We start from the raw sequence: 27,799 nt of genomic DNA, 5'->3' as shown, positions 1-27,799 counted from the left end.
AAAGCATCAGTCATAGACATAAAGAGAAATGCAAAAAGGCATATTAAATGTCTGCCTTTCAAACCTAAGTATCTAGAAGCAAGCTACTTACCAATAATAGATAGAATGGAATTAATGTCTTTAAAAATGCAAATATTTTCAGGATTTGAAGGATAGCCATTTCAATAAATAACAGTACTCTGATAACCAGGCTGCAATAGGACAAGTCATGGTAACTTCTCTTTTTTATTCCACTAAGATTGTTTAAAAGGCAATGTTTACATCCTATCATTCCAAAGAGGTTTAAGCTTTTTTTTTTGTTTTTCTTTTTTTTTTTTTTGCAGGCTTTTTTTTCTTCTTCCTTACATGTAGGATGATTTCTGGATATTTAGTATAGGGCATCACACCGGTGCAGTCTTGCAGTGCAACCCAAGGCAGTTGCAGCAAGTATTTCTCACTAGTAATGTCAGGAGCTAGGAGGAAACAAGGCTTGAGGAAACAATCTAGAAATCCATAATACAGCTTGTTGGTCCTTTACCCACAAATAACCTTTTTAGACCATATACATAAAATGCAGTTTATTATCTAAAATTTTAAAGGAGAATCTTTTGTTAAATGTTAACAAAGAACGACTATCCTAATTCCTTTTAAAATGCAATCCTTAAAAAAAATCAACTATTAAGTCTTTTTGAAAAGTGCTTAAATCATCTGGAGATAAATATCACTTGGTGTCCTTGTTTTCTAACAAATGGCTTTTTCCATTGTTTCCATTAATTTCACCCATATTCGTTTTTTAAAAAACAAGGCCCTTACCCTCATCAGCAAAACACAGATGTATGATTTAGCATATAAAACCGGTAATTACATACTAATTTACTTAAGATTAATTTTTTCTCTTTTCGTCAGTTTCAAGAAGTCTTCCCGTGATTAACTGTAAACAAGAATGGTTTACACCTCAAATTAGAAGCCATTAATTAGCATGACGAAGTCAACTGTAAGATACACAGATAATTTAAATTATTTAATCACTAATCACCTTGGCTAAACTGTAGTATACTCTTTCAATATCCTTCGGTGGGTTATTGATCTGTCAGTAAATTATCTCCAGATCAGTTAGAGATAAATATTAGCCTTCTTTCCTTTCTCTCAGGTTTACATTATTCCTTCTTGTAAACACTTAGAAAAGCTTTAAGGTTCTTTAATCCCAAATCCCTAATTAGCCATCACTAGCCTTTTTGTAACCAGGAAAAAGAGTATCTGAAGTACAGATCAGGAGTTCGCTTTGCCCGTACAACAATAAAAAACATTTTTAAATGTAAAATGCTTAAGGCAATGGCAATAATAAAAGATATATGCAGAGGTGGCTTCAGCAAATAACGGGCTTGCAAACGCCGAGTGCTTAACAAAAAGAGCCGTACCTCTATTGCAATATACGGCACTCCAATAAATTACACAACACTTTGCATAGGCTGCAGAAATAACGCAGGACAAGACTTACACAGATGCCAATCCGCAGCATTTATACACATGCACATGGCAAGAGACAGAAACCAAACACTATCATTCAACTCGGGCCGGGTAGCGCGATCCCGAGTTTGCCCGGCGCGAGAGGGCTCTCTGCGTGTGTGTCTGTGTGCGCGCGTGAGAGTGAGACCCATCCTCGGGGCATTTCCCCTCTTTGGGCAGTTTTGCTTCATTTGTTTCCCATTTCTGCTACATAGAAACTAACTTCCATCTCAGCCCCAGCCAGCGCCGCTGAATAGAGCCTGTGCTGCGGCTTCGTGTGCGTCAGATCCCTCCGCGGAGCCGTCCCCGGCCCCCTCCCTCCCGCGGTCGGCCTCCACAGAGAAAGCGCCTTTCAGCCAACCGGCGGCTCTGGCTCCGACATCTTCTCCGACTAGAAATAAATAAATAAATCGCACCTTTGGCCGGGGAGAAGGGGGCAGGGGTCTCGCCACACTGGGTGTGGGGGCGCTGGGGCGCGGGGCCGAAGGCACTCCTTTTTTGCGCCGGGGGGCGGGGGCGCGGGCCGAGGACGGGGCCAAGCCCGGGCCGCGAAGGCGGTGGACTCCTTTCTGCGGCGGAGGGATCCGCGGCGGAGGCGGCGGCGGCCGTAGCCGCTGCCTGAGAGTTGTTGTTTCCTCCTCCTCCTCCTCCGCCTCCGCCGCCGTTGCTTGAATGGTGGAGCCGAGGCTGGGCTCGTGAACACACAGTGACAGCTATAGGGCAGGCGGCGGCACCATCCCCGCTTCCCCTCGGCGGCGGGGTGTCCCGCCGGCGGCCCTGAAGTGACCCATAAACATGTCTTGTGAGAGGAAAGGCCTCTCGGAGCTGCGATCGGGTAAGTCGGGGGGCTGCTGGGGCCGCTGGCACCGGGCGATTCCGCCCGCGGTCCCCCGCCCCCCGCAGCCCGGCCGCTAAGCCTGTGTGTTTCCCCGTCCCCCTCTCCCGCGCAGAGCTCTACTTCCTCATCGCCCGGTTCCTGGAAGATGGACCCTGTCAGCAGGCGGCTCAGGTACGGCGGCGCGCGGCGCGGGCCGAGCCGGCGCTCGCAGCTCGCGGGCGTGGGGGAGGGCGGCGGCGGCGGCGGCGGCGGGGCTGCGGCACGGGGCGCGGGGCTCAGCTCTCCCCGCTTTGTTGTTGCAGGTGCTGATCCGCGAGGTGGCCGAGAAGGAGGTAAGGGCGGCGGCGGCCCGGCGCGTCTCGGCTGCCGCGCGGTGGAGTCGCCGCTAGGGACGCCGCCTGCCCGCTGCTCGTTGCGGCCAGGGCGCGGGCCAGAGGCTCCCCGCCGGGGCGCGGGGCGGGCGGGGGAGGGGAGCGGGCGGGCCGGGGCTGGGGGCCGGGCTCATGGGGCGTCCTGTCCCCACAGCTGCTGCCCCGCCGCACCGACTGGACCGGGAAGGAGCATCCCAGGACCTACCAGAATCTGGTGAGACATTCACGTCGCGGAGCAAAGAAACTTTTCCCCGAGTCGAATAAAAATTGAATTTCCCGCAATTTTTTACAGAGACAAAAACTTGGCCCCAGAACGTGAAAGCTCCAAAGGCCCCGGGGAGGGTTGGGAGGCCGGCGCGGGGGCTTCAGGGGGCAGTGGTCGGGGGGACCCGCACCCCGAGGCCGCAGGGGCTGCCGACAATTTATTTGTGATATTTTGTTAATGTGCTAGAAATAAAGATACGTCATGAGTGTTGTGCAGTGCAAGGCCGGAGGAGGAGGGGCCGGCGCGCGCGTCCGTGCGGGCGCGGGGGCGCGCGCGAGGCGGCGGCAGCGGGAGCGGCGCGAGGAAGGAGGGCGCGCTTGCTCGCTCGCTCGCTCGCTCTGCACGCGCGGTCGGCTCGGCTTTCTCCTGCCCCACACAATAGCTGGTGACTAACTGCTCCGAAGTGGCATTAGCATTTCACAAGCAGGCTATTCAGCCGCAGCGGAACCGTAGCAAGGCGTTATTTTTTTTTTCCTCTCTCGATTCTTTTGCTTTCCTTAAATTCAGAGCCACATTTTTTGTTTGAGGGGTTCAGATGTATGATGATAGTTGGCCAGAGGCTCATCTTGCTTTTACCAAAACACACTCGCAGAAGTGCAAAAGCCTGTAACACTCTAAAAGCCAGAAGTTTAACAGGCTTTTTCTAATTTTGCTAATTCTCGTGTTATGCTGCTTCTTCAGTTAAGAGCTATTACTGGAGGCCACTGAAAAGTTTTGATTTTTACCCTTATATTTATTGTGGTACGGAACCTGGCAAGTAGAAGTTTTTCAGTTTATATTGGGATATATTTTGTATAATAGCTTGATAAATACCCGTTTCTTCATTTTGTGGGTTTTCAAAGCGAGTATGTTTAGTAATTTCTAAAAATTGTCTTCTGAAAGGGGACCTATTAAGTATTGTGACTGGAAAAGTAACGTATTTGTATTCGGTAGTTATATTTTCCATATTCTTGTCTCCCAAACTGATTAAGGTTGTTTGTATGAATGTGTGTGTGTTGGGCAGTTAGAGCGGTCACACGCCCATGGGCAGGGGAATGGGGGGGGGGGCGCTTAATCTGTGCATTGCAACTGATTCGAAACTGATGTTTTGAGGTAGTTATAACGAGTGATGTTACTTCATGAAGGCTTGAGATGATTAGGAAGTTTCAGCTACTTTAGAATTTAATGTCTTCTGTGAGGTGAAGGCATGACATGATTTTGATGGTTTTTGTTTCATTTGGATATAGAACATCTAACTTTTGGATCTGAAGCTCTTATGATTAATATCGTTTGCTATGTGCTCACAGATGTTGAAATAAGGAAAACATAGGTTTAGGAAATTTAATGGAAACTTAACAGTGTATATATTTACAATTTTGTTAGTTTTCAAGTAGTAATTGAGGCCAATTTCATTTAATATTCTGCTACAATGAATGGAGTTTGAAACAAACTCTAAGATTCAGTACCTGCAATACTTTAATTTGGGGGGGTGTTAATATTTGACAGAATCCTAAGTGGATCCATGTCTTCCTTATTTGAAAAAATTGTAGAGATTATAATAATGCAGTTTTTAAGAATTCGGCAGATTTTATAAAACTTTTTTGCATTTCTTTTTACAAAACTTATCATCGCATCTCGTAAAAACCCTCAAACCCCAGTCACTGAAGATTGCTGTTTTCTTACCTTGGAAACTCTTAGTAATAATGTATTTTTAAAATGAAGCAGCTGATGGTGTCTTGCCAAATTATGGGAATGTCTGATGCTTGTAGGAATATCATTTTGTTTTCTCTAGTAAGAACAGGGGTACCAATGCTCATTTTTAATTTTGGGGGGAGAGTTTCTCATCTCTCAGATATTAATAAAATGAATTTATATTCCCTGTCTTTTTATCAGACTTAGGGCAATAAGTAGTGTCTTCATTAGTGTTGTTATGTTTTCAGAATCCACCTATTTTGCATGAAAGTGGATTTTCTTGCTTGTAGTGTTTTCACCTTTTTCCAGAAGAGTCATGTTGGTGTACTCATGAGACAGTTAAGAATCCTCATTAAAATTTAGAGTTCTCTGGTTGATGTTCTCTTTTTATTCATTTAGCATATTAGTCAATCTATATCTACTGGATATAAGACGCCTTTTGGAGTACTTTTATATCCATCAACTATATATCTAGGTGTGTGGGTATTTGGTTTAACTTTATTTGACTTTTTGAGAATCAGCTCTAAAACATTTTGGAACACTAGGTATCTGAGCACATTTTCGTTTAATAGTAGGATCTTAAAATTTTATGTGTAGGTAAGCACATGCAAAATCTCTTGTATAGTGTTCTCTGTTGTCTTAATTGATTCTTATGACTTAAAAAAATTTAAGTTGCCTTCGGTTGAATTTGAATTTACTTGACATTGGTTTTAAGCTTGTTTTGATGAGTTAAACGAAAATAATAACTATTGTTTGTGGTTTCTGTAGTGTCTTCCTATACCTGGAAATTTGTTGCTACATTAACTGATAAATTGAGTAATATTTTAAATGGAAGAGTTTATATGTCGGATTCACATTTCTAGAAGACCTCAAATTACAGCTATTCAGGATTGTGTATAATATTGGTACTTGGGAGGTTAAAAACAAGCATAGATCAGCATCTGTACTCAGCCTACAAATAAAATCACAGTGATTGAGTTTTGACCAAGAGGAAAGTAGAGTTTTAAGAGTAGTTTTAAAGGTTTACAGATTAAAAAAAAAAGATGTGCTTTTTTCAAGTGTGATTGATAAAGTTATTGTAAAACATGATTGTATAAGATTTAAAACATTTGTAACTGTGAATAGAATTTGATAGGAAGTTGAATAGTTTTTTTGTCTTAGGGTGTATGTTTAATCAGATTTTATATTTTTAAATATAGGTTGATTTTAAAGCAAGAGGGCATATTATAAGCTTTCATCAGAATTCTAATTTTTTAAATGGAGCCATGCATTGTTGACAAACTTTTTAAAGAACAGGAAAACTCAACTAATTTTTGGACCAAAGAGAAAGCTTTGTCATTTATTTCTCTTTGAATAGTGAAATTAGTTGGTTTGTTAAGTTTTGCTGTCTAGTTGTCACCTTAATTAGTGGTGATTGCATGCTTATGAGGCAGAATTTTTAAACATTTTTACCAAATTTGAGATTCTGATTACATTTCTTGCTTACAGGGCTTTTTAAAAATTTTTTTAAACTAGGTTCATGTTTTGCTAATCTGTTAAAATGATGTAATTCTTACTTTAATTTTTGTACTGGTATTTGCTTTTCTTAAAATCATTCCACTTACTAGAAATCTTTCTATTCAAGTGAAAGGATTGGGAGTCAGGAGATAGGGATTGTGATTTTTAGCCCTGCCAACAGTCAGCCTGCAGGTTACCTCAAGCAAAGCATGGAATTTCTCTGGGCCCCAGTTACCTCGTTTGTAAAAGAAGTGAATTGAAATTTTTCTAATCTGAAAATCTGATTTTGAACTAGAAATAGTGATAAATTGTCTCTAAAAACTCTTTCATTTTGTTGTTCATTATCCAAAACACAAAAAAGTAGATATGGAGAAAACACTCAGATTAGAAAATTATATAAATGCTTTTTATAGTGCTATTCTTAGGCTGTAATATCATATCTTCTTAGATGAATATTTTTGAGATACCATATTGTAGACTACCTCTTTATTCTGTAATTAGTATGTTTCTCTCCATGGTTTAAGTACTGGTTTTCATAAATTATTGCTGGTCTTAAATTCAAAGAATAAGAACCATGAATAGGATATACTTAAGTATATATCTTAAATGTGCATGTATTTAGAGTATGCTGATTAATGTGAAAGTTAGGGGACAAGTTTTAGGAAAAAAATATGTTTTTGAATGAGGTATTGCTGCCCTATATTAAAGATAATATGGTGCATTTAAAACCTAGCCTATATAATTTGTGGGGGGGGTGACAAATAATGAAGTGAATGCGCATAGTACAGTTACCATTTCCTTTTTTAATAGAGTATCAGTAAAATGGTAAGCACAGCTTGGTAGTCTCTAGGACAGGGCTTTAATATTTCACAATCCTTATAATGAACAATACAACATTACGTGTTAAGGAAATGCTACATGCTGAAGGGCTGAAATGGGCAAAACTTCATCCTTTCTTACCCATGCAGTTGTTCTGTTGGTATATGTAACATTTTTTTGAGAAGTTTGAGGCATTTACAAGATTTTTAAATGGAATAAGTACCTGTTAAATTCTTTATACTTCTGAATAATTGTAAAGTGGCTTGAACATAACATCAGCTACACACTGGTATTTTACATGACTGTTATGAGGCAGACAGTACTGCAGGAGTCTGCTCCCCAGTCTGTAAAATGGGCTAATGATAGTCCCTATTTTGTAGGATTCTGTGAGTGATACCTGGCACAAATGAAGCACTATGTAAGGGTTTGTGCTTGCTATTAACAGAACTTTAGTCATGGTAGTAAAGTTTCCAGTTGTAGCTTTATTAATGCATGAAAGTTTAAGAAAAAACAGTTTTATTCCAGAAACAAGTGTGCATAATTTTCTGAACATAGCAGCTCCAGTGTAAAAAAGAGTGATTTAAACCTTCAGAAGATACCGTTAGTATAATTACATTGTACATTCAAGGATGAAATAATTAAGCCTAAGATACAAAGAAAAAAGTAAAATAAATATGAAAAATAAATAATTTTTAAAGCATTGTGAATAGAATTCTAGAAAAATTTTGGTCGGTCTTAAAAGTGATTCTCTGCCTGTTTTTGTGGCCTAATTAACATTAAGAAATGTTTGGGTGGTTAAAATATCCAAAATTGATTAGAGAATATATGAAGCTTTTGTATCTTTTGGTAATCAGATGACATTTAGGAATATGTGAAGGGAACTTGGCTGTTGCTTCTGTCTCCTTCTGTTCAGAGATTTGTATAATTTTAAACTCATGATAGTTTGTATTTTTGAAATTGTCAGATGTTTTGCCTTGTCAATCTGGCTTAAAGATGTATGTTTTAAACAGCTTAATACAGACTTTTTGAATTAATCTTTAAGTGAGCACTAGGTTAAATAAATCCTGTGAATGCCAGTTTTTTAATCCACTCAAAATTTCTTTTTCAGACCACAAGTTTTGTTTTTGTTTTTATCTAGAAAGTCCCCTGTAGTCTATTGGAGTCATTTTTCTTTTTCCCAAATTTTGTAGTTATCATGTCACTACAGAATTTTATCAAACAAAATTGCATCCTAGACAACTTGCTCTGGACAAGTAATACTAGACAGGTTCATTTTATTACATAAGTTTTTGAATTCACAGAAAAGTATCTGCAATACTAAGTGAAGTGGAAGTTAACAGAGTACTAAGTGTATTCATTTTAATGAACTTTAATTGAATTCAAGAAAGGCATTAAAATGAGAGTATTTTTTGTTTTTTTTCTTTCTGAGTGTATTTTTCTTTTAAGATACTTAAGTTGCTTTTGTAATTACATCTTAAAGTAATAAAGGCTATTATATAATAGGAACCAAATTTAAAATTTTAGAAATAAATTTAAAAGGTGTAAAGATCAATTTTTATTTTGTTTGTGAGAAGACGTTATACATAAAGTTATGAGTAATTTGTGAAAATTAATAATTTTGGAATGAATAAATATATGTTACTGAGCATATGGAATATAGAAAATTGTTAAGTATTTTATAATAGATTGGAAAAAGTGATAATACTTCTTTTCTCTATGGAATTTGAGAATTCAGTGTGCTAAAAAATCAAAGTTATGGTACAGTAGAGTGAAATATGTAAGTGAGAACCTTTGGTCACTACAGAGAAGGCAGTCATCAGGTGTGAAGCAGGTCCACCTTTATTTGCCTTGCGTACAGGGAAGCAGCCAGGGGTTTGAGCTCGGGGACTACAGATAAGGAAAAGGATGGTTGGTTGGAGGAGAATTTTTTGATACTAAGAAAATGTAGTTAGCAACATGATCTAATGCACCGTCCGCTTAAACTAAAACTAAATTGTAAAGGGAATGAGACTTATAATGTAAAGCTTAGGTAATTTGCGGTAGCATGGATAATGGCAGCCTACTGCCAAGGAAGCACATAAAGAATCCGTGTATTCTAGACTCCAGATGGCCTATGGTCATGGCGGCATGACCCATTTGGTCTCTATCAGAGATAGAGAACAGGCACATAGCCTGTTGGCAGAGGTTATAACAAGAAATATTGACCTTGTGTCATTTGGTTGTGGTTTAGATTTGGGGTGAGGAAATACTAAATTCTAAGCAACTTGGAGAAATACGCATTTTTTAAAACAACTTTGCTGCCACATTGTATGTGTGGTGTTAGTTATTTCGAGTGCAGTGTTTGAAACCGAAACATTACTAAAAATGAAACTGGTCGTTCTCTTAAGAGTATTTATATTGGCATTTTAAGAATAAACAGTTTAAGAATTTTCCATCTTTAAATTGATAGACAATAATTTTGCCAACAGAATGCATATTTGAATTTTATATTTTAGTAAATAATGTTTTAAAGAGGATTTTTTATTGCACAAATTTTGCTTAGAAAATATGTGATTTAAAAACAAAACTTCAGTGTGCTTTTAAAAAAAGTTAAATTTTGTCATTTTGTAGTGTTTTAAATTAATTTTTATAGAGCATCTTTTGTGGTTTGTGGAAACCTAAATTCTGGATAAAGTGGTTTTTTTTTTTTAAAGATTTTATTTATTTGAGATAGAGACTGAGCAAGAGAGCACGAGCAGGGGGAGGGGCAGAGGGAGAAGCAGGTCCTTAGCCAAGCAGGGAGCCCGATGCCAGGCTCCATCGTAGGGTCCTGGGATCATGACCCCAGCTGAAGACAGACCCATATCTCATTGAGCCCACGTGCCCCTATGTCTTTTGGGATTTTTTTTGGCAAAATACAGTTGCGTTGTGATGAATAAAATCTGAAAGAACACTGTATATTTTGACTCAGTTGTGAATAGATGACAGTCTTTCAAGCATGTTTATTGACAATTAAGAGTAAATAGACCACCAACATTAATTTTGACACTTAATAAGATTCTATATTAATTTTATTATACTTCAGGTTACAAAGAAATTGTAGGCATGTAAGAGTCCTTCTGAAAATAGTTACCCAGATTAGAGGTTTTTGAGTTGAAAAATGGTTATGTAGGTCCTATTAAGTTTGTAATTATAAGACCTGTGTGACAGCGGGGCAAGGACTAAAGTTTTGAGAAAGAAATTGTAATGAAAATAACAGTAACCCTGGAATCAGGAGACCTGGACTTGAATACTAATTTCTCTTACTTTCTAAATGTATGACTTCAGAGAAACTGTAACCTTTGGACTTCAGTTTTCTTTACCTGTGAAATGGGGAAAATACTTAACCTTATTTGCTTGTGAAGATAAATTTTGAGAATACTTGGCACAAAGTAAGTATTCCGTAATTTCTCTATGTGGAAAGCTATTACAGTTTTTAAAAAATGGTCAGAAAATATAAACTTGCTTTTAAAGATTATGGGTATAATTTAATGTATACTTTGTAATAATGATAACAGATTTATAATTACAGGTTTAAAGTTTTGAGAATTTGAGATCTGGTCTTAAAAATAGGCTTAGAAATGACTAATAGCAAATAGGGTTTTTTAAATTTGTGATTTTGTTATATGTTAGGATAGTTGTAAAAATAAGTACTATATTCCATTAAGGTGACTATTTAGAACTCAGAACTATAGTGGAGAGCAGAAATAACTAGCCTTTCAGATCTGAAAAAATTTGAGAAAACAGATGTGAAAAACTGATATTTTTAGAACCAGTCAGGTGTTCAGGACATAGTAATGCCAGATATTTGGTGTATCTTATTTTCTTAGGGACTTCTTAATTATATGCTAAAAGAAGGACTGGCATTTCTAGAGCACACAGGTAAGTGAAGTAGTTTAATGAATTACATTGCTCTAACCTCATTTTGGAAAGTTCCTTAAAAAGATTTCCAAAATGTTTTTTCCCTGTGTAGGTCTAGAAAGATTTTCAACATGAAAGAGCAACATGTATTGTGTAATATGGAGTATAATTAAAGTGACAGCCAACTCTTATGTCACCTACTATGAGTACCCACCAAGGTGGTGACTTAGCAGTCTCAGTCTTGTAGATGAGGACATTGAGTAGTAAAGTAAATGTTTTCCCTGCACTCAGCAAGTTTAAACCTAGACTGTTTGACTTGAAATCACTCAGTCAAACTACTGACCTTTTCTTGAAAAATTGAGTAGAGTTCTTAATGACAGTATGTCTGGTGGAATGCAGTGGCTTCCAGATTTTTTATATTTTCTTCCCACTGATAAAATTTACCTTTTAACGATAATTTCCATTGACAATGGCAAAATTTTCTTGGCTGGGAAGAACCACTGTTTATGTGAAGTAGCATAGCAAGCAGAAGCAGATTGTTTTAACTAAAAATGCAAGAAAGTAAACTACTCAGAGAGCTCAGTCTTTTCTTGTTCCTTCCTTCCTATGGTTCACATTTTCAGAAGAGGTTCCTGTTGTTCAAATTGTAATTGATAATTTTAGAAATGTTTTGTGTCAACCTGAGAAAGGAGTGATACAGGTTTATGATTTGGGCCAAGATGGACAAGGCATGAACAGAGTTGCGTCTTCCACACAATTTTGTTATCCCTGCTACTGGAAACATTGATAGAACCAAGAATTATTTAGATCAGGGGTGGTAAACTATGATTCTGCAGGTAAATCATATAGGAAATCTGTTTTTTAAGTCCCCAAAGCTAAAGTTACTACATTTTTAAGAGTTGGTAAAATATATATATATATGTGTGTGTACAACAGATAGTTGTCTTCAAAGCCTAAAATATTTACTGTTTGACCTTTCATAGAAAATGTCTGCTGACTTCTGCTATAGATATCATAACATATTTACAAAGAGATACCTTTAATTCAGGTTCTAATTCAGTTAACCCAAGACCGTTGTTACCATATCAAGTGATTCTCAAATGGCATTGGAGGTGGGGGTGGGAATATGAGAAATTTGGGAAAGCTCTGACTAACCCCCTGATGTAGGAATGAATCTCCATGGGATGGCATCAGAGTTTGCAGCCATAAAACAGGCTCTTGTATCTTAAGTGGGAGAGAAGATGAAATGTTTATGAAAATTTTAAAAATGGAGCACAGCTGATAAATATGCATTATTATTTTTTAAGAACAGTAATCATAAATTTTATGGTATTAATCCTTTGGTTTAATTTGTTTATACTTGCTTCTAACTTTAAGAGTTTAAAATTTTAATCTTAGAGATACTGAGAAAAGTAGGGTTCATCACATTGATTTCCTTTAGCCATTGTGGGAGAGAATACTTAGGGTTGTCACCTTATTATTATAGTTTTATCTTCTATCCTTAGCTGTTTACCTGTGGGTATCCTTTACCTATAGGAATAGTTTGCTTAGTAGTAAAAATGAACTTTAGAATGTTTCTTTTTCTGGCTCAGTTTAATGTCTGTGTTGAAAACTATTCAAAATGTCTCTTTTTAGCTTACTTCAGTATTGGAATACATATATATATATATATATATATGGCAATAGGTTCTATGGGCGGTGTATATGAGGGCTGGAGTTAGACTGTCTTGATTTGACTCTTATCTTCATCATCCACTAAATGTGTGTGATCTTCGGAACCTTGTTTTACCTTACTGTACAATAATTTCTTTATTAATGGAAATGTTCAAATCTCTTAGGGTTGTTAATGAGCTGAACTTTTATATGTATAATTTACTACACTTACCACAAGGCTTAGCATTTAGAATGCAATCAAATACGTGTATTGTTAAGATTTATCACCGTTAACTTTATAATTTGATCATACTTTTTATGTGTTGAATATCTTAAGAAATTTAAAGCAGCACTGGTCATGGAAAGTAATCAGTATATTAGAATCGAGGATGTTGTTTTGTTTTTCCCAAATAATAGTGTACAAACAGTTACTGAGAATCCAAATATAGATGTTTTGGATAATGGATTTTATTACAATATCACTTCTGATTTCCCTTTTAGTTTTCATTTCCTTTTAGTTATTTATTAGTATAGGTAAAGTAAAAGTCCATTCAAACTATAAGTCTTAAGTTAATATTAAAGATATGGTGTTCTTACTACTTTGGAAATTAAAACCATATATGGGTAGCCATAAATGAACCATTTTGATTTTTTGGAACCATTTTAATTTCTTAAAATTTTTGTCTTTAAATTTTATTGACCGTAGTGACCTGGATTAATATTCATTAAGAATAATGTTTTAAAAAGGTAGCAGAAGAAAGTTTTCATTGATTTTTTTTTTTTAAGTGTGTATTGGGTGGATGGGTGGGTGGGTAGGTTGGTATATGTGTATGAATGTGTGTATGTGATGCAGCTAGGACCAAAAAAAAGACGTGGTTCTTATTCTCTTCTAGTTAATGGTGAAGTTGAGAAGAAAAGCATTAAATTATTAAACTTTTAAATGTATAATCATAAACTGGTACATGTTAAGGAAAAGTCACCAAGAGCATGCAGCCAAGATAATACACTTAGACTGTAAAATAAAGGGAAACAAAGGAGGTTACCTTGGAGGGAAGATCTGAAGCACATAAAAGAGTTGTTTGGGCAAGGAAATGTGGGGAGATGTAAAGAGTGTGCCACATGGGAAAAGCCTGCAGGAGAGAGTACAGGTAAAGAACCTGAAGGAAGGCCAGTATGTCTAAATGTGGAAAGTGAGGGCTGGAGTGTATAGGGTTGGGAATGTGCCATATGGAGCAAAGAAGTATGAGTGGACCATACATGCCTTTCAGGATTTGTAGATCATGTTAAGGAGTTGGATGGCCAAAGAGCAAGGAAAGTCTCTGAAGTGTGGGTTTACTTGTGGGTCTTTAAGTATGGGTTACTTGACCAGATAAAGGTTTTAGAAAGGGCGTTATGATTGCAATGTAAAGAATAAATTTGGAATAGAAGAGATTATAGAATAGAATGAGGTAGGAGGCATGAGTGGATGTGAGAAAGACGGGAGTTTATTGCAAAGATGATTTGAAACTGGGTCATTATGGAGATATAGAGGTAGATGAGTTTAAGAATAGGAAGGGAAAATCATTTGAACTTGGTGACTACTTGGATGTTGAGAATGAGGAGGAAGGGAGGAATAGGCAGTGTAAAAAATGTGACTTCTTAGTTTGAGGCTGGATGGATGGTGTTGTCGTTTGTCAAGGTAGGAAACGTTTTGGGAGAGGGGGTGTTGACATTAAGGATCTTGAGTTCATTTTTGCATATGTTGAGTTGAGGGGGTTTTGGGACTCCAAAAAGAGATATCTTAAGGAAGTTTGATATGCAAGTGTAGACTATAGAAACAAATTTGGGAATCATTGCTATAATAATTTTTCAAGGAGAAAGTATTGAGTGAGAAGAAATAGGGTGTGGAACTGGACTCTGGGATCCTGGACCTTAAGAACTTTACCATTTAATGGCTAGATAGAATAGGAGAAGCCAGTAGTTATTGCATATTGTCATGTGTTCACTTATCTAATAAACACTTAACTACAAGTACTACATTAGGTATTAGGTAGACAGGTAAACAAGATCTAATCCCATGTCTTCTAATGTAGGTCATGGATAAGTAAATTGGCAATTTTAGGTTACTGCAGGGGTCTTAGGAACCTCCAAAACAGGGCAAGACTATTTAAGACCTGTACGAATGCTTTTGTGGGGCTAGAGGATCGATTCCCACTGAGCTCTAGATATCAAAATATTTAAGAACAATTAATATGATAAAAGTACTACAAAGTGCTGATGAGTTAGTAAAAGAACGTTTTGGGAAGGAGTATAATGTGCTATGGAAACACAAAGATAGAGTGTCCAAAAAGAAGGGGCAGAGGTGTTGTAATAGGTCATGGAGGGCAGTGAGGTATAGACTGAGACATGAAGGAGAATGAGATGGGGAGGTGGATGGGTAAGAAAAGATTTCCAGCAGAGGGATCAGCTTGTATAAAGTCTCAAAAGCCAGAAAGCCTGAGGATTTTAAGAACTGAAAGTATCTCTTCTAACTTTAAAGTGAAAGTCGAGTTTGAAAAATATACTAAATCACCAAGGAAAGACTAAGTCTGAAAAAGTGGATTCATAATATTTTATGAATTTTTCAATAAGGATTCTTCAGTAAGGGTTTTCAGGTTCACTAGCTGAAATGTGTTTTTGCAAAAAGGCTCCTTTTTTTGGTAAAGATTTTATTTATTTGACAGACAGTGAGCGAGCACAAGCAGGGGGAGCAGCAGAGGGGGAGAGAGAGAGAGAAGCAGGCTTTCTGCTCAGCAGGGAGCCCGATGCGGGCTTCTTTCCAGGACCCTGGGATCATGACCTGAGCCAAAGGCAGATGTTTAACCTACTGAGCCACCCAGGCGCCCCTGCAAAAAGACTCTAAAACAGGATAATCATCAAACTTAAGTTAATAAGTAATGAAATTTATGGTTAAAGTAAAATTTTTGAGAGGAATTTAGATCAATGTAAAGAAATCACATTAGAATAATTATATACAACTTAGAACTGGAAGGGACCCTATAAATATTGTAGACGTTTCCTTTAAATTTTATTTTTAAGTATATTATTTTAGGGAAGATTAAGGTATAAATATAATTTTAAAAATTTCTATTTTGGTATATTCTAAATGGTTTTTTGCTTAGCTAATCATACTAGTGTTTGAAAGAGTATGTTTTGAGTCAAGATGATGATGATATTAGGGGAAAAGGGAATCCATAGCTTAACAAGTTTGGGAAATTACATTAAACAAAATCAAATAGATTTATCTCAGGATTTTTCAGAGGCACATAATATTGTATATATATGATTTGTATTAGAACCTCTTTGCTAAAGTATTCATTCCACTAATACTATCTACTATATGCCACGCTCTGCATTATTTTAAATTATTAGTGTGGCAGTATGGCTCCATGTTGTCTCCATGACAGGAATATATTATGATAAAAAGTAAGATTGATTTCTCTTAATTGGCTTCCACTTAGAAGGATGAATATTAGCAAACTTTTTAAAAATACCTTTTATGTTCTTCTATCTGTAGAGTATAAAAGATACTGCAAGATGGAATGAAATGATTTAATCCTTCACTTCCCTCCTCAAATCAATCTTATAAGGAATTCATCCTAAAATTGTCATTACTATGTGAACTTGAGTAGCAGTTCTCAAACACTTTGCCTCAGAACCCATTTATATTAATAAAAATTACTGAATTTTGTTTGTTTGCATGGATTATAATCTGTTCGTATTTTTAAAAATTAAAACAAATTTTAAAATAATTTATTTATTTAAATACTATTAAACTCATTTCATGTAATATAAGTAACACTTTTTGTAGCAGTTATTTTCCAAAACAAATTTATGAAGAGTGACATTGTTTTACATTTTGGGGAACGTTTAATGTCTGGCTAAAAAAGAAAAATTCTTATATCTGCTGCCTTATTCAGTCTTTTGTGATATCACATGTCATGTGGCCCCCTGAAAAATCCACCATACACTCATGAAGGAGTAAAAAAGCAAAATAACATTTTAGTATTAGTCATGATTTTTACCTCAGGAACCTCCAGGAGTTCCCAAAACTCACTTTGAGAACAGTTAAACTATAATATTTAGGTAGTACATTGAGAAATTTTTTATAACTTGATAACTATAAAACAAAATATTTTTTTCCTCTAATTCTCTTTAGATTATTTGGAAAGACTTTCAGGATGGATAATAAAAATATTAGAATTTTCTATCTTGTTTTCAAATGCTAGCATAAATTAAGTGGTGTTTTGAAGTTGTTCCAAAAGTGCCCAAACTTTTTGTAGTAGGTAGATTTTACAGTTAAACTTGTTTAAATTAACAGTTGGAATTTGGCCTTTCTCGCTAAGGTTTTTTGTGAATAGATTATAAAAGTCTTCATAGAGGCTGTAAGTGTTTTTAAATTTTGTGATGAGAACATGAATATTAAGGTTTTTTTCTTAATCATAATTATTCTGGAGATATTCTTAAAATGTGAAAGATCCAAAATATTCATTATATTTTATAGTTGGATGACTTTGAAGTTTTTGAAAATTAAAATGTTAAGCAACATAATCATTTTAGGTTATAATGCTATATATTTTTTCTTCAATATTTGCATTGACTAGAATCTGCTAATTTATAGCTTGGCTATATTTAGTTACATTAATTCTTTAGCAGTTTTTCTCCTCAATGAATTAAATGATGGTTGGGACAACTGTTTTATTCTGTGAGTCAAGTGGTTGCACAGAATAAGCATGAACTTTTACCAAGTAAAATGAAATGTCGACTAGCCAGAACAAATTACTGTATTTTTTAAAGTATATTTTATTTACTATAAAAAACTATATCACCTTATTTAGCAAGTATTTTATATGTCTTTCATATAATAGGTGAAGTATTACAGACACTTAGCGCCTGATCACTTGCTGCAAATATGTCATCGGCTAGGACCTCTTCTTGAACAAGAAATTCCACAAAGCGTTCCTGGAGTACAGACTTTATTAGGAGCTGGAAGACAGTCCTTGCTACGCACAAATAAAAGTATGAAAAATTTCTAATAGGATTTAGACATTCTTTTTTTTGTGTGTGTCCTACTTTTGGGTCCATAAAAATATGTGTGTTTAATAGGCTGCAAGCATGTTGTGTGGAAAGGATCTGCTCTGGCTGCATTGCATTGTGGAAGACCACCCGAGTCACCAATTAACTATGGTAGCCCACCCAGCATTGGTGAGTTGTTTGAGTTCATTAACAAGTTGATATCCTCTTGGTAAAGAGCTTTTGAAAATAAAAATGTTTTAGTTATTTAAAGAGAATTTCATATTCTGTGCATGAGCATTCAAAGAGGAAAAGCTATCAGATTTTTTTTTACTGTGTCCGTAATCTTAGTAGTGAAGAAGTCGTAATGTGTAATTATGGATCGTGCATATTGTACCTAATGTAGGCTAGCTCATTGATATATTACTTTTACAAAAAATTGTCTCCTAAAATATATGAGATTGATTTTTGTGGGCGACTGTATGTATTACAGATTAGTTATAAACAAAAATAGTTTGGTTATTTTTTTTTTAAAGCATAGGGCGTTTTTTTGCCTTTAACATTTCAGAGGAGAACTGATGCAGATAGGACTTCCTCTTGAAATGCCTCATAGATTCATTCCTTTATCTCTCCTACTACCAGGCCCTTGTCTTACCTGGATTACTGTACCATCTTCTAAACTAATCTTGCTTTCAGTGTCTTCTCACTGTTTCCCTTCCAGGTCACACTTCCAACACTGTAATAGTAATCTTATTTAATTCTACCTTTGCTACGTTGTTCTTCTGCTCAGGTAAAAAGAGGTTATTTTAATGGTGTCATACTTCCTCTTGCACCAGTCTAAACTTTTAATTTTCAGAGACTTTCATATTTTAGTCATAGCCTCTTCTCCCACCCCCACTCTTTTGCCTGTCTAGAAGGATTGTTAGTCTCCTTCGTACACCCATCCAGATCCTACTTATTTCTCCTTTTTTCTGGATAGTTATTATACTGATCATCAACATTACAGTTTTGCCTTTTGCTTAGTATAGTATACCTTTTCTCATTGTTTTACTTTTAACCTTTTTTTTGTCCTTTTACTTTCTATATCTCTTAAAAATAGTGTAGAAGGGCATTTTTTTTGTCCTATATGTATAATTATTGGTAGATGTGGGTTTAAATCTCCTAACTGTTGCTTGGAAAGTGATCTCTCTTGCTGGTTTTCTTTAGTTTGTCTGTGATATGTCTTGGTGTTGGTAGGTTGTTTTTTTTTTAATTGATCTTGTTTGAGATCCATTGGGTTTATTGAATCTGTAATGTCTTTTACTGGCATTGGAAAATTCTCAGCCATTATCTTTTAAACTATCATCTTTGCTCCATTGTCTCCCCGTTGGGACTCCAGTTGAACAGATGTTAGACTTTCTTACTTAATCTTCTTTATCACCTTCTCTTTTATGATTTGCATCTTTTTGTCTCTGTGATGTATTCTGGTTTATTTTCTCTGACCTTTCCAAAGGTATCCTATGTAGTATTTGTATGGCAAGCAATCATGGATGATATTTTTTTCAGCAAATGAATGTCTTGGTTACATAGTAGTATCTATAGGTAATGTATATAAAGAACTACTATTAAAATAAGAAAGGATTTGAGACACTAAAGTATATTTTATGTTTGCACTTAGAAAATTATACTGGGGGCAGAATAGTTTAAAGAAGGGGAAGGTAAGATATTACAGGAGCTTCACCTACAGGGAGAAGTTCATCCTCTTGAAAAACTGCAGATCTGTATAATAAGGGGAATGTGTTATATTATTCTTTCAACACATTGTCCAGTACAATGTGGTAGCCACGAAAGTACAAGAATGATTGACAGTAAGTAACCTCTCTTAATTTTTGCTATCTGAGTAATTACTGTGTGCTAGGCATTTTCCATTTATTTTCTCTTTTAAAACCTTAAACTTAAGAGGAGCTATTCTTATTTATAGAGAAGGAAATTGAGGCATTGAGAAAGGTTCAGTATCTTGACCGGGGTTACAAATTTAGTACGTCCTTAGACCAGACTGACTCTGTTTTGCTATGCCTTATTTTCAGTAAGCTAAACTTTCAATAGTAGCATTTGGCTACTCAGAAAAATTGATATTAAATCATAATGGTCAGATTGGTAAGTATCGCTGACATGGATATAGGGAATATGGCAAAAATACCTTGAGTTTTATGTCACAGCAGAGAAATGCAACTGGTGTATTTAGGTAACAGAATTAATTACCAAGTAGGTCATTTTTGTACCTTTTTGAAAGACTTAATTTCAGTTTTAGAGTTTAAGATAAAAGTTTTTTTCTTCCATTTGTATTTTCAGGAAAATATTAGTTCTTTATATTTAAAAAAAATAAATGTATTAGAATGCCAGTTTTACCTGCTTTTTTGTATTTGCATATAATTTTTTTTTAAGTCACTAAAAGCTGGACTAATCAAAACAACTGTGTTATAGTCATAGCTTAGTGTCATGTCTTGTCAGTTCCCCTTGGTGACAGTCTTGAATGTTTTGTCATTGCTACAAAATTGGGAATAGGGTGGTAATGGAAGGAAAAATTCATCAGCTTTTTGTCTGCACGGTGATACATTGTATCATTTCAAGTACCACAGAATATGGGTTAGAAGATTTAAAAAAAAAATCTTTTGTTGATTCCTCTTTGCTATTTTCTCTCTGGTTACCTTTAAAGATTTTCTTTGCTCTTTCCTTGGTCTCTGTAGTACTACCAACTATCAATGGATGTAAGAAAGAAAAAAAAAAACCTTAACATTTTAGCTTTTCGTAAACTACAGATTTAAATGTTTATATTATAGATTCAGATATTTAAATTTTGACACATTTGAGGTCAGGTTTTTTTAAAATAAACTTTTAATTTTGGAATAGATTATTTACTGAAAGCTGCACAGACAATTCACAGTTCCTTTATACCCTTTATGCAGTTTTTCCTATTGTTATAATCTTATGTTATCTGGTACATTTCTCAAAACTACAGAACCCACATTGGCACATTATTATTAACTAAACACCAGACCTTTTTTGTATCTCACCAAATTTTCCCACTAATTACCTTTTTTTGTTCCGGGATCCAATTCAGATTACTGTACTGCTTTTAGGGTTTATTTATTTTTTAAGTTGAACTTCCTGTTCTAAACTCAGAGGATCATTTAAGATGAGTGGGGTGATAAATTAGATTTTCCTTTCTTAGACTATATGCAAACTGTTGTACTTCTCAATTTGAGTATCTCACATTTGTCTGAAACTTTAAAATGTGTAAAATAGAACTTCTGACCCTCTGAAACTTGTTATTCCAAGCCTGGAAGTTAGACTTCTTAATTCATTTCTTACATTCATTTAGTAAATAAGGCATATGTATTCTATTCTAGTTTCTTGAATCTATTTTTCATTACCACTGCAACAGCCACATTTTAGGCCTTGGTATTTCTTGCCTGGAGTGCTAACATCATTCATTCACTTACTAAGTAAATATAGAATCTCTCTGCATTGTATCTGGAACTGGGCTAAGATCTGGAGTTGCAGGATAAACAAGAACATGACCTCTGCTCTCCTGGAATTTATAGACTACCTAATCCCTTGTCTCTGTTCCTCTATTCCTGTACCCTAGGATTTAGCTCTAAATCAGGGTGTTATAACTTCAGCACTATTTACATTTTGGGACAGATAATTCCTTGTTGTGGGTTACTGTCCTGTGCATTGTAGGGTGTTTTATCAGCATTCTTGCCTGTACCCAGTAAATGTTAGTAACACTCTTCACCTCCTGCCCCCGTAATTGTGACAACCAAAAAATGTCTCCAGACATTCCCAAATGTCCCTGGGGCAAAATATCCTCCAGTTGAGAACTCTGAAAGTTCTAAAATGCCTATGTGATCATGTCATGCCTCCTTTCTCTCACTGACTTTAAATAGTCTTAACTGTGTAATGTGGCTCACAAAATTGACCTTTTCCCGTCTTTCCCACCTTTTCCTCACCTGTACCTGTGCTCTAGTTTTGTACTACTCTTTGGCAGTTTTTAACAGTCAGCTAAACTCTTTTATCTGTTTGTCTCTGTACATGTTCTATTTCTTTCTGCCATGTCTCTTTTTCGTCTGTTCTTTAAAACAGAATTTTTAAGATTTCAATGTCTGCTTATACTTACTCTCTTACAGCTTTTGTCCCATAGTTGTGTCTATTTATTTACTTTTCCTTTTCTACTATTTTTTTTTCCTTATCACTGTTAGGGTCTGGAGGATAGAGATTATGTTTCATTGCTCTCCATAGACCCAACTCCTCAGCATTAGTAAATATTAAATGAAGAGGCAGTTGGTAATTGATGAACTGGAGTGGGACAAGAAAAGTTTAGAAATCCGTAGGGAGTAAAAAATGGAATAGGTGGTTGGAAAAAGAGAGAGACTTGGTCCAAGGGTGGCTTTAAATTAAGGCAAAACCCCAGAAACTCTGTGTGTGTGTGTGTGTGTGTGTGTGTGTGTGTGTGTGTGTGTGTGTAAAGAGTTTATTAGTTTATTGGAGAGAGAGAGAGAGCACACACACTAGCTGGGGGAAGGGCAGAGGGAGAGGAAGAAGCAAACTCTCTGCTAAGGGGCTTGATCCCAGGACCCTGAGATCATGACTTGAGCCAAAGGCAGACATTCAACTGACTGAGCCACCCACGCGTCACCACCCCCACCCCCCGCTGCCGCTGAAACTGGTTTTTAAGAAATTAAGGTTTATTCATGAATTGGGTTGTCAGTTCATTACACTCAGGATGTTAAAACTTGTACCTGTATAATTTAAGAACCAAGCCTTGAGCTTATCTCAGTGCATTCTTATCCTGTTTTATTTTGTTGTCTGCTTATAAATCCTGACTGTTTTGTATCTCCTAGTCCTTGATGTAAACTGTGAAAATTGCATTGGAATTCATTCTCAGGGCAGGAGAACGAAAATGGTCAAATGCTTTCCAGTCCTCTAGAACCTCTTTTTATGGGGGGGAGGGGGGGAGAAAGATCCCACCAATCTGTTATCACCAGATTCTAACAGATTTTCTGTGGAAGAGAACTAGGCATATTTACTTTCAAAAAAATTAATAATCTCAGGTATTATCCTTTCTCCAACCTCCTTACCCACATTATGCCTTTTTTTCAGATATAATTTACTCCGTATTTGCCTATGATAAACAACCCTACTTCAGTAGTAAATGACATGGGTGAAGAGACTTAGGTACATTAAAGCTGTTTTTAGGGGCACCTGGGGTGGCTCAGTTGGTTAAGTGTCTGCCTTCGGCTCAGGTCATAATCCCAGCGTCCTGGGATCGAGCCGCACATTGGCTCTCTGCTCAGCGGGAGCCTGCTTCTCCCTCTCCCTGCTGCTGCTCCTGCTTGTATACTCTCTCTCTCTCTCACTGTGTAAAAAAGTTGTTTTTAAAGATAAATTTGGAGATGAGTTTAATGCATGTTTATCTTGTGGAAAAGGTTATAATATATTAAATTAAAGCAATCTTTGCTAATTGCCTATTTGCATTTTTCTTATATTTACCATATTAACATCATAAACTTTTTATCTCTAGGTTTTCCATATCTCATCTTGTTTGTTGTTGTGCCTGTGTAGTTCATATCTTTGTTTTACTTGTTTCTTCTGTCATTTTACTTGTTTCTGTGGCAAGGTTGCAGTTTTGGTGGGGGGCGATAAGGAGTACTAGGGAACCTGTTTCTTAAAAATGTGTGAGTGTTAAGGAAACAGCTTTGCCTTGAAAAATAGCCTTACTACACAAGCATCCAGTTAACACTAATAAGCTTATGCATGAAAAGAAGTCTTAGATTTCGTCTACATTTATAGTTTCCTCTGAGAAAACTAGTTTGAACAAAGGCAGCAAAGATTCATTTAAAATTAGATTATAAATCTTGAGTCTGCTTTAGTCTAGATGTGTGGCCTTAGGCAAATTTTTAAATTTTTTAGCCTCTCAGCTTCCTCATTTGTAAAATCGAGATAATACCTACCATATTTGGTAATTTGGACACTTAAATAAGATAGTAAAGTGAGGCACAAAAGTAGATTGCAATAAATTTTACTTTCTGCCTTTCCTGTGATTCTCATTTAATGAATTATTTTGCTAACACATCTTGAGTACTTTTTTGAAAAGGAGGTTCTTACCTCTTTTTATTTTCACTGCTATGTTTTGCCACGTTCCAATATTTGACTTATTCTGCAGTTGGTAATTTCTTAACATATTTGGCACTGGAGTGAGATCTGGAAGTTACGGAGCTAATTTTTTCCTCATATGACTGTATTTCTTACATAAGTATTAGAAATATTGTAATTATTATAAATGTATAAGATTTAACATATATAACTTAATGTTTACACATAATTCAGTAAATTATAAGATTATAATAATCTGTGATTTCTGTTCATTTATCCTTTGCCTAATATTCTGTTAAGTCTTGTGCCTTTTTTGCCCTCGCTCAATCCATACTTTAGTTAGGCAGTTGTTCATCACTTATTTAAATTCATTCATTTTGACCTATTACTTTCTCAGTAACCATTTTTTTCTTTCAGAACTCATCTTCTACAATTTACTTCTATGTTTCTAGTCTTAATAGTTTTATAATTTGTGTTGTTTAATCGTTTCTGACTTAGCTATATTTTGAGGTTTTTATTTTTTGGTCTTGGCGTCTATATTTTAATCTGTCCCCTGAACGATCTTTATTTATCTTTGGTTTTTTTCTATGATACTGTTAGGGCCTGGAGGATAGAGATTATATTTCTTTTATTTTTTTTTTAAATTATTGACATATAATGTATTATTTGTTTCAGGGGTACAGGTCTGTGATTCATCAGTCTTACACAACACATAGCGCTCACCACAACACATACCCTCCCCAATGCCCACCTCTTAGCTACCCCATCCCCCCACCCCCAACCCTCCAGCAACCCTCAGTTTGTTTCGTGAGATTAAAAGTTTCTTATGGTTTGTCTCCCTCTCTGGTTTCATCTTGTTTCATATTTTCCTCTCTTCCGCTATGATCCTCTGCCTTGTTTCTTAAATTCCACATATGAGTGAGATCATATGATAATCGTCTTTCTCTGATTGACTTATTTCGCTTAGCATAATACCCTCTAGTCCCATATATGGCATAGCAAATGGCAAGATTTCATTTTTTGATGGCTGCATAATATTCCATGATGTGTGTGTGTGTGTGTGTGTGTGTGTGTGTGTGTACACACAAACCACAACTTCTTTATCCATTTATCTGTCGATGGATTATATTTGATTGCTCTTTATGGACCCAGTTCCTCAGCATTAGTAAATATAAATGGAGAGGCAGTAGGTAATTGATGTAATTAATGATTGGGGTGGGACAAGAAAAGTTCAGAATGATATATTTCCATTTAGCAGAGGCTTTTGTTTTTTTAATTCTCTTCTGCTTACTACTATCCTTCCCCCAGCCTCCCTATTTCTTTTTTTTGCCTTCTAAGAATAGGTAGCTATGAGAGACTCCTAAAATGTATTACATTTTTTTTTTGTTTTAAGGGAAATAAAGCTAATGTTCATTATGCCAAAGTACCAAATATATAAAACAGACATTATTATTTATATTTTTTCTTTTGCTTAAATTTCTTTTCGAATTTGTGATTGACCAAAAAAAGGGAAACACTTTGAAGAATGACAGTTTACTTAGGTGAGTTCAAATTGTTGCTCTTGTAGCTGTATTTTATTTTCTTTTGTAAATAATGAGAGGAAGTTTCTTCTTAAGGTCATAGTTGTGATGAGAAGTATCAGCTGTGCCCCCTGCTCTCCTGTTGTGATGTGTCTGGCAAGCAGTTGCAGTAGTAATTAGGAAGCACGAGCCATTCATTACCCCTTTTAGTTTGTGTCCCCTATTTTCCCAGATTGCTAATTGGGTTTGATGTTGAATTTCATATCTATATAGGCGAAGGAAATTATCTTATTTTCTTCATAAAGTCTCTGACTTTTTATTTTGAATTTCTTCAGGGAACCTTTGAAGTTAAGGATTGAACGTCTTCCTAGCTGTCTTGAAACTGGGAAGTCCATGATCAGGCTGAGTAGATACTTATATAAACAGAGTAGCAATTTGTTCCACTCCTTAAGGAAGATGGGAAAAAATGATCTCCCACAAAAGTCTTTAAAAAAAATGAAAGAAAACCTGTGTTCAGTAAGATTTACTTTTATAACATGAAGATTTGATTGTTTAAGGACAGTCAATATAAACGTTAGTATATATATATAATACCTTTGAGTTTACAAAACTTTTTGTCTTGTTTGCTTTTCATAGCAACACTGCAACACACCCCCACTTTATTGAAGAAACTAAACCTTAAGAGGTAGTGACCAACTCAGTTATCCCTGGTTATTTTTTTCTGATCTTATCCATTTAACTTTATGTCACATTTATTTAGCACCTTTTTGCTATCTCTGTGAAATTCTTAATGCGTTAGTCTTGTACCACCTGTGTCTATTTATTGATTTAGATATAAGAGCCTTGGAAGTATGCTTCAGAGTTGTGAACTTTATAAAGAATAAAACATGGTATATTCTTTAAAGTTTATCTCTTACCAGATAAATAATTTGAGAGAAAATCATTCAGTTCCTTGAGAAAGTCTTAAGAATCTTGTTGGCAAAGTGATTTGAATTTTTTTCAAAAATGAAATTTTTTTTTTGAAACCTTTGATTTCTTTTGCAAAATCAGTTTTGCTTTTAGTCATATCCCTTCTGAGCTGTTCTCATTGTAGTAAAGAGATAAACTGCAATGGTTTATCCCAAAGCAAATCTTACACTATTCCCAGTTCTTTCTCCTTAAAAACCTTCAACTTACTGTTTTGGGGAAATAGTCCAAAATGCCTGGCTGTAGCTTAGAAAGCACTCTGCAGTCCACCGCCTACCTTCCCATCTCTTCCCTCTGCGCTGGCCCCTCCGTGCTCTGTGTGCTAGCCATACCTGGCTTCCTTATGTAGCTTGAGTACTGTGTTCTTTCCAGCCTCAGACTGTTGCACATGCTCTTTCCTCAATCTAGAATATGCTCCCTTCCCACCAACATTCTTTGGCTGTTCCCATTTTTCAGGTCTTACTTTAAATGTGCGTTTTTCAGAAAAGCCTGATCCAATCCCTCCTTCCCCTGCCATATATTTAGGACTCTCTGCTATATATTTCAAGATTTTTCTGAACCCTTTTTTTGCTGACACTTCTTATTGTAAGTCCTTGTTTATGTCTGTCTTCCCTGCTAGACTGCAGTCTCCATGAGGGTAAGTACTGTGTCTTTTTTTTTTTTCTTTGTTACATCCCTTAGTTCATACCTGGCCCATGCAGGTGCTGTATTAATGTTTGTTAATTTAAAATTGAATGATTAAAGTGTTTGGCATACAACTACGTAATTGTTAAAGAATGACCCTTTTTTTTTAATTACTATAAAAACATTTTTAAAATATTTAAAACTGATAATATTGTACCATAGTATTATTTTCTGACTGAAGTGGTATCAGACTAGTTTCCAAGAAAGAAAAGAGGAAGAATAATACAAATCAAGTAATTTTACAATTCTAGTAAATTACAGTCCTAGTAATTGTAATGTCTGTGTTTTGGGGTTTGTTTTGTTTGTGCTTGTTACATACTTGGTTCATGAGATTTTTTTGCTTTAACTCTTGGAATCATCTCTTTACTTTCTGTATTTCATTTCAGTATTTGAGTTTTCCTTTTTAGATCTTATCTTTGTGGTATCTGCTAAATCTTAAAAACATAATGTCTTTCATATAGGAGGTACAACTAAGCACCAGATTGACTATGTAGAGATTTGGAGGGTAGCTACTGTGCGTTCTAATTATTTTAGTTACAATGGTAAAATAAAGAGAGAGGCTCTCATGGGTGCTGTGTTGCCCAGGTGATTATTTCCCTTTTCTGTTCTCTCTTTCCTTCCCTCTTTTTTTGTGGACAAAACCTGTTCACCGGATTATCCTTCTAATGTTGCAACCCCCCTGCTACTTTAAAGTTGGGAATTTTGTTCATTATAGTAATGGTGATTTGTCTTGCTCTTGTGTTAGGTTGTTTTCTAGTTATTGGTGCAAGATGACATACAGACCAGATGATAGTGTAGAAGTAAACTGGTCTGTGTTGAATTATTTCCCATAGTATCTCTGTCCCTCAAATTATGAATATTTGGTTGTTAATTCCTACTCATGTCTATGTTTGTAACCTCAGGAGAATTATTGCAGCAAGCTTTTCAATTGTGGCTCTATAGTGAGTTCAGTGTTAAAAATTCCTTCTTATGCGATGCCTTCCCA

General features: G+C 35.9%; 1 protein-coding gene across 4 annotated transcripts in view; it reads left to right on the top strand.

Moving 5' to 3' along the window:
• Window positions 1–2,035: 2,035 nt before the first annotated feature.
• Window positions 2,036–27,799, top strand: part of LOC103657496 (pleckstrin homology domain interacting protein) — a 133,268-nt gene continuing 107,504 nt past the window's right edge. For 2 of the 4 annotated variants that reach the window (XM_040643691.1, XM_040643690.1), the window contains exons 1-6: window positions 2,036–2,320; window positions 2,436–2,494; window positions 2,626–2,655; window positions 2,849–2,908; window positions 17,365–17,515; window positions 17,603–17,701. In XM_040643691.1, coding sequence (XP_040499625.1) covers window positions 2,281–2,320; window positions 2,436–2,494; window positions 2,626–2,655; window positions 2,849–2,908; window positions 17,365–17,515; window positions 17,603–17,701 — 439 coding nt within the window. In that variant the 5' untranslated portion in view covers window positions 2,036–2,280. The remainder of the gene's footprint in view (window positions 2,321–2,435; window positions 2,495–2,625; window positions 2,656–2,848; window positions 2,909–17,364; window positions 17,516–17,602; window positions 17,702–27,799) is intronic. The other 2 variants (XM_040643692.1, XM_040643689.1) reach the window with 2 other exon arrangements.

Source organism: Ursus maritimus, unplaced genomic scaffold, assembly GCF_017311325.1.
Source record: "Ursus maritimus isolate PB19 unplaced genomic scaffold, ASM1731132v1 scaffold_29, whole genome shotgun sequence".
Lineage (NCBI taxonomy): Eukaryota > Metazoa > Chordata > Mammalia > Carnivora > Ursidae > Ursus > Ursus maritimus.
Note: the sequence above shows the minus strand (reverse complement) of the source record. Positions and strands in the feature narration are given on the sequence as shown.